The following is a 16,956-nucleotide window of genomic DNA, read 5'->3' on the forward strand; positions in this document are numbered from 1 at the left end:
GTAACTGTTATTACAGTAATAATTACAGTACACTATTATTACAGTAATAAAATACAGTACTGTAATGGTTATTACAGTAATAATTACAGTGCACTGTTATTACAGTAATAAAATACAGTACTATAACAGTTATTACAGTAAAATATATACTACTGTAACTGTTATTACAATAATAATGACAGTACACTGTTATTACAGTAATAAAATACAATACTGTAACTTTTATTACAGTAATAATTACAGTACACTGTTACACACTTCTGTGCGATTGCTGCCATCTCTTATTTTGAAGCACCTTTATTTATTTTGTATGTAAACGTTAAAAAAGCTCCTTTAGGAACTTTTAGAGCTTCTTCAGTTTGAAACTGTGGAGGAACCTCTTAAGGTGCTTTGAGGAACATTCAAATAAAGGTGTTTAGAAGAAAAAGGTTTCTTTAAGATTCCTCAAAGCATTTTAAGAGGTCCTCCTCAATGAACTCATACTATTAAGAGTGATACAAACATGCGCTTGTACTTCTCACTAACGCCCGTCTTTCTTTTGGGCTTCTAGAAAGAGATGACATCACGGATGTGCCATTAATGGACGCGCTGGCTCGGCCCACGTGGGACACTAATGGAGCTGAGGGACTTCTCTCTGGAGAATTAAATCCAGTTGGTTGCAGGCGGATGTGTGGAGATCCAGGCAGCAGCAGAAAGGACTGCGAAACCCATGGGCATTAGCGTTGAGTTGAACAGTGTGTTGGAAACCTGCTGACTGAAGTCTGACGTAATGAGAGGATGTGCAGAAGTAGTGCGAGCACCCGCCTGACCACCCGCCTCTTCACTGAAACGACTCCTGGAGCACGCTCACAAAGATTAACAGCACCATCTGCTGGTAAATGGTCGCACACACATATTGTGGTAACTGAACTAGTCCACAAGGTGGCGACCAGAACCAGAAAAACGGCCCAAGAGTTCGAAGATCTGCACTATTAGAGAACGAAATCAGTTACTATGCAATATAATGAGTGGGGATAGTTATATTTTGTCTGAAATAACATGTTTAGGCTACTTATTGTCTAAGGACTCATCTTTAATTCCTTATTTTACTGAAATTATGTTGTGGATAAATGATTTAACCCACACTTTTCACACAAAGTTTGGACAGTAATGGTGTATGTGTGCTTATCCATAATGGTTGATGAATTTGTGGTGTTTGGAGGCTGCCAAATACTGTTTTACCCTTAATCTAAAACTTCTAAACGTGAAGTGGAATGTGTCTGTGGGCTTTACGACCATACATGCGATTGAATTTGCTGTAATTTAGTCTGTAGAGATGATTATAATCATAATGGGTGATTTTACAGTGGATCATTCGGTTCTAGGATCAGGCTCTGATTATGGTTATTGTACTTTTTTCTTCATCAAAGCAAATGCTGGGAGAAAAGCAGGGTTAATAAGTTCAAACTACAAACCTTTTGGGTATTAGAAATATGGTTGGGCGGTATTCACTCTATTCATACCATCTCAAAATATTACATTAATACTGAGAAAGCAATTACTAAGCTGTGCAATTAGCGCAGATATGTGTTTTTGAAAAGCGAGTTCAGTTTGCAGATGAGAGACCGGTTCAGATGAGAGACCGGTTCTGCTGTGTTTGGACTCGTAGCCGACTATCTAGGCTTAGATAAGTTAGCTTGCAGGCGAAACCCCACAGCACAGGCCGTGTTCCAGCTAACTGAGGCTCAAATCCCACCTGATTAGAGGATAAAGCCTCATATCTGAGAGCGCAGAGTCGAGGGAATGCTCTTAGAAGTGTTTGTGACTGTGTTCGGACACATTTAGTAGACGGGCTCATCCAGGTTTGCTTGCTTTCCCTTTCATTTTGTCGCATTAAAATGGGCTTGATTTTCCCACCTGTTTTAGAGCTTGACATCACCAAGGAGCTGCTTATCCTGTGGCTCTCTTAAATGCACATGAATGAACGTGTACTAGATAGACACAGAATTTAATTTGTTGTAATTTTGAGATACTGTGATATACACTGTTACTGATATACCGCCCAACCCTAATTAGACACTCTTCCATAACCCATACACTTTACAGTTGGCTTACAGTTTCTCTGCAGTTGATTGTTTGGCATTTTATAATGCAGTAGTTTAATGGTCATGTCTGAGTCTATGTGCACAACTGTGATTAACAGAGGGTGACATCATTTGTACTGGCTGTTCGAAACCACTCCCTCACTTAGATCTTAGGCTCATGCGAAGATCTGCTCCACTTTCCAGTCCCTGAATCAGCACAGTTGTGACCCATTGCTTGGAACAGCTGAAATCCACCATCCAATCACCATTGAAATCTTCCTGTTTCTCCTTAACCATTGAGTTCATCTTCTTCTTTTCTTGCGTTGTCAGTCTCTTGCGTTTGGTTTAAACATGTGCTTCTGTCCATGTGAATTCCACAACTGAAGCAATAAAGAGGATTTCGGGTTTATTCCGCTGCAGCCTGTCCTGATTTGTGGGATTACGCAAATGCTAAAGCATTGTACTGAAAGTCTAACCCTCCCTAATGTCACAAACGCCTGTTTGTAGCAGTCCTGATGTCCTCACAAGTTTCATCTGCGCTTCTGAAGAATGCTGACGGTATAAAACTAACCAAAAAGTCACTTAGCTTCAAATCTGAAATTGCAACATGTTCGATTCTATAGGGTTTCTTGGACAGCCAGCTTGCACCAATCAGCCATAACATTAACACCACAACAGATAGAGTGAAAAACATGGATTATCTTCATCTGCAGTGTCTTCATCTATCAAGAGGTGGGATCTGCATATTAGGCAGCAAGTGAACAATCAATTCTTGAAGGTGATGATGGTGTTGAAAAATGCAGGACAAATGGGCAAGACTAAGAATCTGAGACTCTTTGACAAAAGCCAAACTGTAAAGGCAAGACAACTGGGTCAGAACATCTCCTGTGGGGGTTTTCTGTGGATAGCACCTACCAGAAGTTCTCCAAGGAAGGACAAGCTGTGAACCGGCGGCAAGAGGTAAAGAATCTGCTGCTAACGTCTTGGTGCCAGATACCACAGGACACCTTCTGAGGTCTTGTGGAGTCCTCAAATGATATGTTATGGTGGTATAAGTGGGACCAAAGTCTGGAGGAACCAAGAGAACCTAGAATTGTACCAACTCTCAGGCTAAACATTGTCTAGAGGTACCAAGAAAACCAAGAATTGTACCAACTCTCTGAGTTAACTTTGTAAACATTAGGTTTGGTGTATGTAATTATATTCACTGAGGTAGCCCTTTAAACTGTGATCTTTATAATACCCTATTCCTAAGGCTATTATTCAGCAATTGCATAAAAAATAAAGCAAACGGGTTGAGTCCACCAACTTCTAGTCAAAGGAGTGAGGAATGCAAGTCTGAAAACTCTGTTGTTCCTGCACTGGATAATCTTTAAGGCCAAATTCACCAACTTCTACAATGAATCCCTTAAAATGACTCTTAGCAAACCTAAAAATGTACTGTAAGTGGTTGTTACATTTGGAGCAGTTCAAAATATCTATAATATTCAAAATATATATAATAATCAGAGGGTTTGATTTGACCAAAAGTTTGTTACCAGCTTACTTACACTATACGACCAAATGTTTGTGGACACCCCTTCTAATGAATGCCTTCAGCTCCTGCAAATTGTCACCTATTGCTGACACATGTGCAAATGCACACAAACACACACAGCTTGTCTAGCTACTGTCAATAGAATAGGACAGATCAACATGAGCCTATGGGCAGCATGTCTAATGCCAGGCATGGGCAAGAGGGGAATAAAGCCCCCAGAATTGAGCTGTGGAGCAGTGGAACTGTGTTCTCTGGAATGATGGATGATGGTGCTCCATCCGGTACTTTTGGAATGAGTTGGGGAGTGGTTGGGGATGAGGTGGGGTGGTGATCATCCAACATCCTGACCTTGCTTACCTTGTCCTTGTCTCCAAAATCTAGTAGAAAGCTTTCTTTCCTGGGCAGTAGAGAGGAGCTTGCTAGCTTCTAGCTTACATCTCTTGCAGAACCTCCGCTCTCTCCTTTAAGCTCTTTATCAGAAACACTCTCGCTGATTGCTTGTTAGTTGTGGATCAGAACAAGTAGCTAACACAAGAGTATATTACTTTTAAAAGATCAGCCTGGCTGTAATGCCTTGTAGGGTATCTAAGATGACCTCTACTCCGCGTCAGAGTAAGATTAGACCATAGATTTATCTACAGAAGGGTTTTGTGCTGTAATGTGGGTAAGCTTTGAGCTGTATAAAAGACACTGTGTTCTTTAGAGCAGAGCTTCATTTTCTAAGTCAGTGTTGCACAGAACTGTCTAATGGAACGCAGGAAAACAGCAAGATTTGTACCAACTCTGTGGGTTTACATTGTCCAGACATATCGAGAAGAATTAGGAGAACCAAGAATTGTATGAGCCTTCTGGGTTGACATTGTCTGGACATCTCTAGAGGAACCAAGAGAACCAAGAATTGTACCATCTCTCATGCTTAACATTGGAGAAACCAAGAGAACCAAGAATAGGACCAATTTGGGTTAATATTGTCTGGACATCTTTAGAGGAACCAAACGAACCAAGACTTTTTCCAACTCTCTGGGTTAACATTGTCTGGACAGCTCTAGAAGAATCAGGAGAACCAAGAATTGTACCAACTCTCAGGCTTAACTTTGTTTGGAGGAACCAAGAGAACCACAACTTTTACCAACCCAGAGTACAATTGTCTGGACATCTCGAGAGGAACCAAGAAAACCAAGAATTGTACCAACTCTCAGGCAGACATTGTCTGGAGGAACCAAGATAACCAAGAATTAGGCCACCTCAGGGTTAAAATTGTCTGAACATCCTTAGAAGAACCAAGAGAACCAATAATTGTACCAATTCTGGGTTAATATTGTTTGGACAGCTCTAGAAGAATCAGCAGGACCAAGAATTGTACTAACTCTCAGGCTTAACTTTGTTTGGAGGAACCAAACCCAGGGTTAAATTGTCTGGACATCTCAAGAGGAACCACGAGAGCCAAGAATGGGACCAATATTGTTCTAAAGTCTCACGGATTCTTCCATGGTTTCAGCTTCACAGAGATGCTGTGAGTGGAAGTCTTTTCATCGCTCCAGCTAGAACCCACAAACCTGAGTGGGCCCCTCCACACTAACCCAGCAATGGGGGAGAAAACAGTATCCTCCGGGCCTCCGGTGTGTGTGCAGATCCTGTCCACAATCGCCCTGGTGTGTTTTGGTCTCTACTGCATCGTCAAAGGCGTCTCCTTTGGCTTCTTCAACTGGTGGTACATCCTGGGTGCTTCATGCCTTCTAACAACAGCCTTCGCCGCCTTCCGTGTCTACGAGGTGTGTGTGATCATGGCTCGGAGTGAGATGGCTCAGGCTGAGCCCTGCATGACAGTGCCATGAAGAATGCTTTTGACTGGATGCTTCAACTACAGCTTAAATAGTTAGGTATGAGTAATCCTGAGTTACTGTACAAGATGATGGAAGTTCATGGATGGACCATATATGCAATGGACGGTTTGGACTAGATGAAGCTCCTTCAGCTGAGATCCTTTGCTGTTACTACCAGGTGACTTGCTGTAAGGATATGTTGGTAGATCATGCCAAGCTGTCATACACTATATAGACAAAAATATTGGGACACCTGCTCTTTCGCAGTTTCTTCTGAAATCAATGTTATTAAAAGAGTTGATTCTGATTTTGTTGGAGTAGCTGTCTCTACTGTTCAGGGAAGAAGGTGAGGTGAAGGTGAAGATCTGATTGCATTTAGTAACAAGAGCGTTAATGAGGTCAGGATGTTGAAGATGATCACCACCCCACCTTATCATCGTCTCACAAAACTCATCCCAAAAGTACTGCATGGAGCACAATCTATCATTCCAGAGAACACAGTTCCACTGCTCCACAGCTCCAAGCTGGGGGGCTTCATACCCCCCTCTAGCCCACGTCTGGCATTAGGCAGCATGGTGCCAATTGGTTCATGTTTATCTGCTCCAGAGAGTCCTGTTCTATTGGCAGTATTTACTGTCCATTTCTGTGTCAGTACTGGGTGCAACCTAAAGTAGATAAATGCATTCATTAGAAGGGGTGTCCACAAATATTTGGACATAAACAGTAGTGTATGACTGTTTAAATGTATTTGCATAATAGATATTCCAAAGCTGCTTTGTAGAAATCCAGGTTTAGCCTCTAAGCATGGAGAAGAACCACTGAGAGGAACCAAGACTCCAAAAAGGACCTATGCTTCTCTGAGCTGCTCCAGAAGCTCACCAGGCTTTTGCCAATAGTTACCTATGGAAGCTATGTTGGTAGGTTATGGCTGCAATGGACAAATGCAGGATGTCACGCATGTCAGTTTGTTTAAAATAGATGGCAAAAGGCTGATGACTTACCCTTCTTTAATTACTCTGTTGACTAAACCTGTCAACCTGTATGAATTATTCAGATGGACATTAACCCTTGTGTCGTCTTTAGCCATTATGTTTAACAGCAGAGAAAGCCCCCCCCCCCCCCCTCAACTTTTCCCACAGTGACCCCAATATTAGAGAAAGCTTCCATGGAAGCTGCACATCACCAGGTTACAGAGATTGTCTTCAGGTCATTTTGAGTCTGAAGACAGGGGGCGGTATATAGACTCTTAAGCCTGTGACCTGCACAAGACAAGAGCCAGCCTCCACCTCACACTTTCATAATGGTCCTTTTTGTAAAGGGCCTTGCATTACGTAATATAGGCTCTGCATAAAGTCCTACCGCCTACACCATGAGGTGACAGACAAGAAACTGTTGCTATTAATACATCGCCAGTCTTGTAAAAACCTTGTATCTCCAAAACTTAACAGGAGAAGAAAAAAAAACTTCTTAACTTTCAGTGGAAGTCGATGTAAAAAGACTTGCCGAGGCATTTTGGAGCATTTCTATTGGTCCATTCATCAGTGTAAAAAAATAACTAGATTCAGCAGTCAGATAAAGACTTTTTAGAAAAGTGAAAAGCTGCAAAAGAGAGAAGGTTTTTGCACGACAGTGACAATAGATTTATTAATATTTGACCAACATAACACTGTAATTGAGTACTAGACAAAGGCCTATGACTTGGCCTTTGATTAAAGGTGCTTATTAAGCAGGATTGAGCTAGATTCACAGGTTGCGCAATTTATAGTGTCGTCTATTAAAAATCATAGGCTTCATTTTGCTATAATTCATAATATTTGCATGTCATTTTAAATGAGCCTCCAGTCAATGTAAATATGCAGTTATCTGATACTTCTATCTAAAGCTGTAACTGCTAAGTATAAATAAAGAAAGCTAAGAGTGATGTGGTGACATTGTCCCATCGGTTTACACCCAAGACCATTAAAACGCTGTAAAAATAAACCTACTGTATGATTGAGGCATAATTTTATCACTGCAGTCTAACAATTATTAGACACGGGTGAACTTTAACTCAGTGTTACCAGTATGTATTACAGGTAGCTCTTTCTGAGTCATTAAAAAGAGCATCAGTGTTACCAGTATGTATTACAGGTATCTCTTTCTGAGTCATTAAAAAGAACCTCAATGTTACCAGTATGTATTACAGGTAGCTCTTTCTGAATCATTAAAAAGAGCCTCAGTGTTCCCAGTATGTATTACAGGTAGCGCTTTCTGAGTCATTGAAAAGAGCCTCAGTGTTACCAGTATGTATTACAGGTAGCTCTTTTTGAGTCAGTGAAAAGAGACTCAGTGTTCCCAGTATGTATTACAGGTAGCTCCTTCTGAGTCAGTGAAAAGAGCCTCAGTGTTACCAGTATGTATTATAGGTAGCTCCTTCTGAGTCAGTGAAAAGAGGCTCAGTGTTACCAGTATGTATTACAGGTAGCTCTTTCTGGGTCATTAAAAAGAACCTCAGTGTTCCCAGTATGTATTACAGGTAGCTCTTTCTGAGTCATTAAAAAGAGCATCAGTGTTACCAGTATGTATTACAGGTATCTCTTTCTGAGTCAGTAAAAGAGCCTCAGTGTTCCCAGTATGTATTACCAGAGGCCTTTTCAGAGTCTGTTTACTAGTACTTCTTTTAGAGTCAATTATAGCCTCAGTGTTACCAGTGTGTATTGCCAGTAGCTTTTCTGGAGTCAATAAACAAAGTCTCAATGTTACCAGTATGTATTGCCAGAGGCCTTTTTAGAGTCAGTGAAAAGAGCCCCAGTGTTTTCAGAATGTATTTCCCAGTAACTTTTCTGGAGTTTCAGTGCTACCAGCATGCTTTGCTAATAGCTTTTTCCAAATCATTAAAAAGAATTTCAGGATTACCGGTATGTATTTCCAATTGCTTCTTTAGTTACAAGAAAGAAAAGCATGTATTGCCAGCAACATTTCTGGTGATTAAATAGGGAATGGTATGCAAACATTTATTGCTCTGCTGAAGTGGGACCTGAATCTTCTGGGAATGAGGGCGGGGGGCTTCTGTGTAATTTCATTACTTGGAGCTAAATGTAGAGGACTGAAGGGGATGTTTTGCAGGCACTGCAGAACAGTGCTTTGTTCTTTAGAAGCCAAATAGTGATTTAAGCACAGCTGCACAGTGGCACTGGCGCTAGTGTGTGTGCTGCACAGCTCCAGGGATTGTGGTCACAGACTAGAAGTACAATTCAGATGTTTCTAATAAAGTAGCCAGCGAATGGAAGTACAAGGTACGTGTTTCTAATAAAGTGGCCTCAGATAAAGTACAATTCAGATGTTTCTAATAAAGTGACCACAGAGTGCATTCAGTTTAGGATTTTCTAATAAAGTGGCCACAAACTGGAAGCACAGTAGATGTTTTTAATAAAGTGGCCAGTGAGTGGAAGCACAATTTCTGTGTTTCTAATAAAGTGGCCAGAGGGTGGAAGTACCAGGTAGGTGTTTCTAATAAAGTGGCCACAGACAAGGTACAGTTTAAGTGTTTCTAATAAATTGACCAGTGGGTGGAAGCACAATTCAGGGGTTTCCAACAAAGTGGCCACAGACAAAGTTCTATTTAGGGGTTTCTAATAAAGTGGCCAGAGAGTGCATTCAACTTAGGTGTTTCTAATAAAGTGGCCACAGAGTGCATTCAATTTAGTTGTTTCTAATAAAGTGGCCAGTGAGTGGAAGCACAATTCAGGTGTTTCTAATAAAGTGGCCAGAGGGTGGAAGTACCAGGTAGGTGTTTCTAATAAAGTGGCCACAGACAATTTAAGTGTTTCTAATAAATTGGCCAGTGGGTGGAAGCACAATTCAGGGGTGGCCACAGGCAATTTCTATTTAGGGGTTTCTAATAAAGTGGCCACTGATTGGGCGTGCACTGTAGGGATGTTGCTCTCTCCTTTTTCCACACATTCATCCGAAAGTCTGGATTCAATAATTTACCCCGTTACTCGACTGAGCTGGCAGTGCTGAGATTTCACAACTCACAATCCGCGCCCACATGAAATTATTTCACAATAACAAGTTTATTGGTCCCTTAAAATCCATCAGAGTAAAGTTTTCCAACATGTTTGCACAACGTGCCATTTACAGTAGCTCTCCAAAGCCCAGTCTTTCAACACAGAACAAAAAAATGCTGCCATCTCCAGCTTAGGATTTGTAATATACATCTACAGTCTTTGGCTTCAGCTCTCGAAACACTCACCCACAAGCCTTTCCACTCGACCCAGCTGCACAGCAATGTCACATTTCTCGCGAGCCTTTTTACAGACGTATTCACACCAAACAAACAAGACACTGTACACTGGCATACAGTATGATCTGATATGACGCTGATAGTAATCATACAACTGGAATACACAATGTGTGCAAAAGAATTGTAGTCCGTGAATCCTGATCAAAGGATTACATAAACTTTGATACCCTTATAATACATGGCCACCACTCAGGAGCGCAGCAGCAGCACGATGCCCTTCTCTTCTCCGGGCCGGGGATCAGCCGGCCTCCTCAGCAGAGCAGTCGATGCCTGCGTAGGTGAATTTCTCATACAGCGTGGTGTTCACATACGTCTGAGGGGGGAGACAGGGAGAGGGGATATATGTGTGTTATCGGTCAGTTTCAGTGTCAGTTTAAAATGCAGTAAGCAATAATAAAACAAATAATAATAAAAAAGACCCCACATTAGTCCACATATGGGACACATATGCTGAAAGTGAGCACACGTGCCCGGAGAGGTGGGCAGCCATGGCTGTGGCACCTTGGGAGCAGAGAGGGTGAAGGGCCTTGCTCAAGGACCCAATAGTGGCAGTTTGCAGATAACAGTGCTCTATCCGCTGAGCCACCACTGCCCCAAAATAAGAGGGGAGAGTGCGAACGCAGTCCCCCACTGCATTATTTATGCAGCCGAGATTCCTGCATGTGGGAATTTCGCAATGGCTGAGCCTCGGCCTGGGTGAACCACCTTTGTGATCATGGTGTCACCCCTGCCAGGTTTATTAAATAACAAAAAAGCCTATTTCTAATTTATGAACAACCTTGATGTAGTTTGGGTGAGAGTGTGAGGATTTAGCTATGCAGTTTGCTCAATGCTAAGAGGCTAAGCTACAATCTTCCACTTCTTGTTTCCTACATTAGCCTCGTAGCTCCAGTACGAAACTGAAGAAGTTAACTTTGGGCACAAAAGCAGTTTTCGGACTGAAGGAATTCTCTTGTTGGCTGAACGAGAGCAGTAAGACGAATGTACAGAATTACGTTCATCCAGCCTTCTGCAGCTGGCAGCATCTAGCTGGAGGTATCTTTTTGAGGTATCGTTTTGTCTTTTTAAAACTGAGGATATTTTTTAAACTGAGTAAACTGTGAAGGCCCTTTTGTAAGCCGCTCTGGATACGATGGTCTGCTAAATGCCTTCAATGTAAATGCAAAAGTATTCGACTGTGTTCTACCATGTCTCTCCTTTCTCTTTACCTTTCTCTCCTCCAGCATGCGATTGAGGGCCACCAGGATCTGAGCGAATGAGGGTCTTTCATAGGGCTTCTCTCTCCAGCACTGCCTCATCAGCTCAAAGCTACAGAGAGAAAAAGAGAAAAGAGAGAGAGAGAATAAAATCATTCACACTGCACACAGTTGACACAGTTGAAAATCATTTATTAAAAGGTTAAAGCAGAATTCCTCAGATTTAGGTTATTTAGGCCTCAGCCAGAGTCATTCAGAGAGGTTGGGAGTGAAACAGTTAACTGACCACAAAATTTCTCCCCCACTGGGCCGCTAAATCTCTGTGGATGCACTACAGGATATTCAGCAAGCAGAAAAACCTCACCAGATTACAGGCCCTAGATTCTGTTTTCTTAGACTCTGAAGGTACCACTGATCATTAGGAGTCCAATATTTAATACTGTGCATGTAAAGCAAATGTCAAATGTTTGTGGACACCCCTTCTAATGATGAATGCATTTAACTGCTTTAATTGCACCCAATGTTGACACAGATGTGCAAATGCACATACACACACAGCTTGTCTAGTCCGTGTAGAGGACTACTGCAGATAAAATAGGACTCTCTGGAGCAGATAAACAAACATTAACCTTGTGGCACCATCCCTAATGCCAGGCGTGGGCTAGACGGGTATAAAGCCGCCCCCCAGCATTGAGCTGTGGAGCAGTGAGACTGTGTTCTCTAGAAGGATGGATGTGCTCCATCCAGTATTTTTGGGAGGAGCTGGCGAGTTGGAGAGGGGATGAGGTGTGGTGGTGATCATCCAACATTATGACCTCCTACCGCTAAATGCAATCAAATCCTCACAGCAGTGCTCTTCCATAATCTAGCAGAAAGAAGAAGAATTCTTCCCTGCTGGACAGTAGAGATAGTTACTTCAACAAAACCAGGATAAATTCTTTTTTAATAGCCTTGATTTCAGAAGAAACAATGAAGGAGCAGGTGTCCCAATACTTTTGTCCAACTGGTGGATGAATACACATTTCTTTTCAGGACAAAATCTTAGCCTTTAGGGCCTGTCTGAGAGGCATCCCAGGGTCTGAACTCTTCACCACCACTGTGAACAACTCTGACTTGGCAAGTTTCCATTTAATTTTGCAGAAATTAAGACAAATCTGTGGAATTCCCCGTTCGCTTCTCTCCGAGACACACAAATACACACAAACTTACACTTCGTCGTCACAGTTGAGAGGTTTCTCCAGGCGGTAGCCCTGGGGCAGTTTTTCATAGAGTTCGGCACAGGTCATGCCACAGTATGGCGTCCCACCTGCAAACCAGAGCATGAACCGAAAAATATAATTAATATCATTCAGATAAAAATGATGGAAATCTGCTCTACGACTGAACTCTAAGGCCTGTGAGAGATCACTTTCCATTTGAAAAAGCTCACAGTGTGAATATACCTAAACTCACCACCTCCCAGAGAAGTACTCCATATGACCATCTGAGAGAAAGAGAGAGAGAGAGAGAGAGAGAGAGAGAGAGACTGAGACTTCACCGTCTGACAACCAAACCAATAACACTTGCTCATGACCACAATCGCTGAAGCTGGAGACTCTCTTACACGTCACTGTTGGTTGTATACACACTGTAGTTCAGAGACTCTATGGCCATCCATCGCACAGGTAAACGGCCCTGTAGACACAAAGGTCAAGGTCAAGCAATTTGCATACAATCACATGCAATGTTCATACGATTGGTGCTCATTATCACAGGCTTGCCGTTGGCTATTACACCAGAGCCTGAATGTGTTCTCAGATGTGAATTACCATTGTCTTCTTCACGTACACCTCCTGCCCTCGCGACAGGCCGAAATCTGCGATCTTTGCTACAAAGTTCTCCCCCACCAGGATGTTTCTGGCTGCTAAATCTCTGTGAATGAACTACAACACAGCCATATTTCAGCCCTTTTCCCAGCAGACGAGACGGAAGCATGAAAATACGGATGCAGCCGCTGCTCTACAGAAATCCCAGGAGCGCTCACCTGTTTCTGGCTCAGGTAATCCATTCCTCGAGCCACATCTGCAGCAAAGTGGAGCAGCTGCTGGGAGGAGAGCGTGGAGGCCGTACTGTTGGCTATGGCGAAAGCGGGGTCAGTCTCCAGCACCCGGCTCTTCCTCAGGAAGTCCAGCAGGTTGCCATGGGGAGCATATTCAATGGCCAGATACAAATAACCTGAGGAGCAATCGTGGAATTAGCATTCAGCAATTTGTCTTGTAGTCATTTGTCTTGGTACATTTTGAGCTTCGAACCTCTGTGTTCGCAGGCCCCCAGCAGGTTGATGATATTTGGGTGATGACCCAGTTTACATAGCACCTCCAACTCTCCGGCAAAGTCTCGGTGATCATCCTTAGAGGCATACTCTAAAAGACAGGAAAACCCTCAATCATTCCTTAACTTTATAAATCTAATGTCCTCATAACCAGCCGTCCCGTAAAGACACTGTATATGAGAGACAACTGGCCACCAAACACTGACCTTTCATCCTCTTAATGGCAGCGTCCATCCTCAGGCCGTCCTTTTTGATACGAGCTTTCAGCACCTGGCCGAAGTTTCCTTCTCCGATCACGTCCTGGAACTTGATGTCGCTCCACTCCAGCGTGGGATACGCTACGGACTGTGTGGAGGTCCGGGGTTTTTTAGGCATGGTCAGAGAGCCAGAGTTAAACTGGACCACAGGCTCCTCTCTCTGAGAAATAACAAGCACCAGGATGGTGATTTAATGTAATGGTTTCAAATGAAGTAAAACTTATTTTAATATTTTTCCTTTTTATGTTGTTAATTACTACAATAGTCTTTATACCATTTCTAAATAAACTCTGTTTTAAATTATTATATATAGTTTTATTTCTTTTAAAACTATATTTATATAAATAAGAAAAATATGTATATATATATATATATATATATAATTTTAAAATATTTTTTAAAATAATTCTTTATATAAATTGTAAAATAATATGTAAAAATAAGAAATCAGTAATAAACACACAAACACACACACATAAACATACATATATAAATAATATATACACAAATTACATATAAAATAAACTACTTTATTATTTATCTAAATGTTAATTCGTTTCATGTATTTTTATATATATGTAATTTGTGAATAGGACATTTTAAAAATATATATTTTCTCTAAATGTTTCCATATTTCTTTGTAAAGCTTTATAATTGGAATAACACACACATTATTTTAAAAAATCCAACATTTAAGGGAGCTTTTTGAATCCACTCTTTTTTTAAAGGGTCTTGCTCTTTTATAAAAGGCGTCACTTGATTAATTCTATCACACACAAACAAACGCACAGAGGAAGTGTTGTAAAAGGCCTGTACCATGCGTCTCTGAAAGGAAGCTCTCTTGAGCTGGAGCACAATGCAGAAGGCTAGCAGGATGGTCAGGCAGGTCATCCCAGCAGAGCCCAGGATTGCATAGAACAGCATATTCCCTTCTGCACCAAAGCCATACAGCCCTTAGACACACCAACACAACTGATCACAAGCAAATTCTTACACACATTCTCACACAAAATCCATGCTTTTCTCAGAGCGAGGTGGCTGGTTGAACATGTGTCGGAAGAGACATGTGCTAGTCTTCACTCTCCCAGTGTTGCTAGTGACAGGGGGAGTTCACATTAATAACTGTCCTTCCAAATTGGATAGAAAATGGGGTAATTATAGAGTAACACTAGTAGTTTCAGAGGCACTATTGGTATGTCCAGTGTGTGTATGTATAAGACTCACGTGCACTCTCTTGTGGGGTCAGTGTCATCAGGTGAATCCCCTTTTTCTCTTCACTCTGTCCAATGTTATTGATGGTCCAGAGCTCCAGCAGATAGTCAGTATTGGGTCTCAGACCACGTAGCTGGAAGTGCATGTTGGTCTGACCTACTTGCACCCCCAGCTCCACCTGCTGGCTGTAGTCAGCCTCCTCCATCTCCTGGTAGTGGATGATCACCTTTGAGATGGAATGACCCTCATCAATGTTCCAAGAGATGATGGAGGAAGAATCAGTGGTGTTGGAGACAGAGACGTCAGAGGGAGCAGGAGGGAACACTGAGGGAAGGGTAAGAGGTGGAATTAGGAGTCAAAGAAAGTTCCAGGTAGTGCTGTAGATAACATACCGGTGTCACACTGTATGACACACTGTTATCTGTTAAAATGGATGGACGTACAGATCAAATTCAGGTTGCTGTTATTATGTTATTGAACTCTACTAAAGCCTGAGTAGACTGATAAATCACTGTGCTGATCAGTTATTTATCTCAGTGTTACTGAGCTCCGCTAAAGCCTGAGTAGACTGATAAATCACTGCTGATCAGTTATTTATCTCAGTGTTACTGAACTCTACTAAAGCCTGAGTAGACTGATAAATCACTGCTGATCAGTTATTAATCTCAGTGTTACTGAGCTCCGCTAAAGCCTGAGTAGACTGATAAATCACTGTGCTGATCAGTTATTTATCTTAGTGTTACTGAGCTCTACTAAAGCCTGAGTAGACTGATAAATCACTGGGCTGATCAGTTATTAATTATCTTAGTGTTACTGAGCTCTACTAAAGCCTGAGTAGGCTGATAAATCACTGTGCTGATCAGTTATTTATCTTAGTGTTACTGAGCTCTACTAAAGCCTGAGTAGACTGATAAATCACTGGGCTGATCAGTTATTAATTATCTTAGTGTTACTGAGCTCTACTAAAGCCTGAGTAGACTGATAAATCACTGGGCTGATCAGTTATTAATTATCTTAGTGTTACTGAGCTCTACTAAAGCCTGAGTAGGCTGATAAATCACTGTGCTGATCAGTTATTTATCTTAGTGTTACTGAGCTCTACTAAAGCCTGAGTAGACTGATAAATCACTGGGCTGATCAGTTATTAATTATCTTAGTGTTACTGAGCTCTACTAAAGCCTGAGTAGGCTGATAAATCACTGCTGATCAGTTATTTATCTCAGTGTTACTGAACTCTACTAAAGCCTGAGTAGACTGATAAATCACTGCTGATCAGTTATTAATCTCAGTGTTACTGAGCTCCGCTAAAGCCTGAGTAGACTGATAAATCACTGTGCTGATCAGTTATTTATCTTAGTGTTACTGAGCTCTACTAAAGCCTGAGTAGACTGATAAATCACTGGGCTGATCAGTTATTAATTATCTTAGTGTTACTGAGCTCTACTAAAGCCTGAGTAGACTGATAAATCACTGTGCTGATCAGTTATTAATCTCAGTGTTACTGAGCTCTACTAAAGCCTGAGTAGACTGATAAATCACTGTGCTGATCAGTTATTTATCTCAGTGTTACTGAGCTCTACTAAAGCCTGAGTAGACTGATAAATCACTGTGCTGATCAGTTATTTATCTCAGTGTTACTGAACTCTACTAAAGCCTGAGTAGACTAATAAATCACTGTGCTGATCAGTTATTTATCTCAGTGTTACTGAGCTCCGCTAAAGCCTGAGTAGACTGATAAATCACTGCTGATCAGTTATTAATCTCAGTGTTACTGAACTCTACTAAAGCCTGAGTAGACTGATAAATCACTGCTGATCAGTTATTAATCTCAGTGTTACTGAGCTCCGCTAAAGCCTGAGTAGACTGATAAATCACTGTGCTGATCAGTTATTAATCTCAGTGTTACTGAGCTCTACTAAAGCCTGAGTAGACTGATAAATCACTGTGCTGATCAGTTATTAATCTCAGTGTTACTGAACTCTACTAAAGCCTGAGTAGACTGATAAATCACTGCTGATCAGTTATTTATCTCAGTGTTACTGAACTCTACTAAAGCCTGAGTAGACTGATAAACCACTGGGCTGATCAGTTATTTATCTCAGTGTTACTGAGCTCTGCTAAAGTCTGAGTAGACTGATAAATCACTGTGCTGATCAGTTATTAATCTCAGTGTTACTGAACTCTACTAAAGCCTGAGTAGACTGATAAATCACTGCTGATCAGTTATTTATCTCAGTGTTACTGAACTCTACTAAAGCCTGAGTAGACTGAT

The 16,956-nt window shown here is 41.5% G+C and overlaps 2 protein-coding genes and 1 pseudogene across 2 annotated transcripts in view; 1 reads left to right on the forward strand and 2 right to left on the reverse strand.

The window, feature by feature from the left end:
- The window catches only part of LOC140534942 (MOB kinase activator 3B), a 51,702-nt gene extending 49,230 nt beyond the window's left edge, over window positions 1-2,472 (forward strand). The window contains exon 4 of the mRNA XM_072656583.1: window positions 551-2,472. Coding sequence (XP_072512684.1) covers window positions 551-580 — 30 coding nt within the window. The 3' untranslated portion in view covers window positions 581-2,472. The remainder of the gene's footprint in view (window positions 1-550) is intronic.
- A 6,987-nt stretch (window positions 2,473-9,459) lies between these two features.
- tek (TEK tyrosine kinase, endothelial) overlaps window positions 9,460-16,956 on the reverse strand; it is a 39,190-nt gene continuing 31,693 nt past the window's right edge. Inside the window, exons 13-23 of the mRNA XM_072697142.1 lie at window positions 14,697-15,008; window positions 14,289-14,425; window positions 13,422-13,632; window positions 13,196-13,306; window positions 12,928-13,118; window positions 12,713-12,826; window positions 12,508-12,578; window positions 12,347-12,387; window positions 12,114-12,210; window positions 10,917-11,016; window positions 9,460-10,021 (exon numbers count right to left, since the gene is read on the reverse strand). Coding sequence (XP_072553243.1) covers window positions 9,947-10,021; window positions 10,917-11,016; window positions 12,114-12,210; window positions 12,347-12,387; window positions 12,508-12,578; window positions 12,713-12,826; window positions 12,928-13,118; window positions 13,196-13,306; window positions 13,422-13,632; window positions 14,289-14,425; window positions 14,697-15,008 — 1,460 coding nt within the window. The 3' untranslated portion in view covers window positions 9,460-9,946. The remainder of the gene's footprint in view (window positions 10,022-10,916; window positions 11,017-12,113; window positions 12,211-12,346; window positions 12,388-12,507; window positions 12,579-12,712; window positions 12,827-12,927; window positions 13,119-13,195; window positions 13,307-13,421; window positions 13,633-14,288; window positions 14,426-14,696; window positions 15,009-16,956) is intronic.
- On the reverse strand, window positions 10,311-10,450 carry LOC140538231 (U1 spliceosomal RNA; annotated as a pseudogene).

The sequence above is a fragment of the Salminus brasiliensis genome, chromosome 1 (genome assembly GCF_030463535.1).
Source record: "Salminus brasiliensis chromosome 1, fSalBra1.hap2, whole genome shotgun sequence".
Taxonomy (NCBI): domain Eukaryota; kingdom Metazoa; phylum Chordata; class Actinopteri; order Characiformes; family Bryconidae; genus Salminus; species Salminus brasiliensis.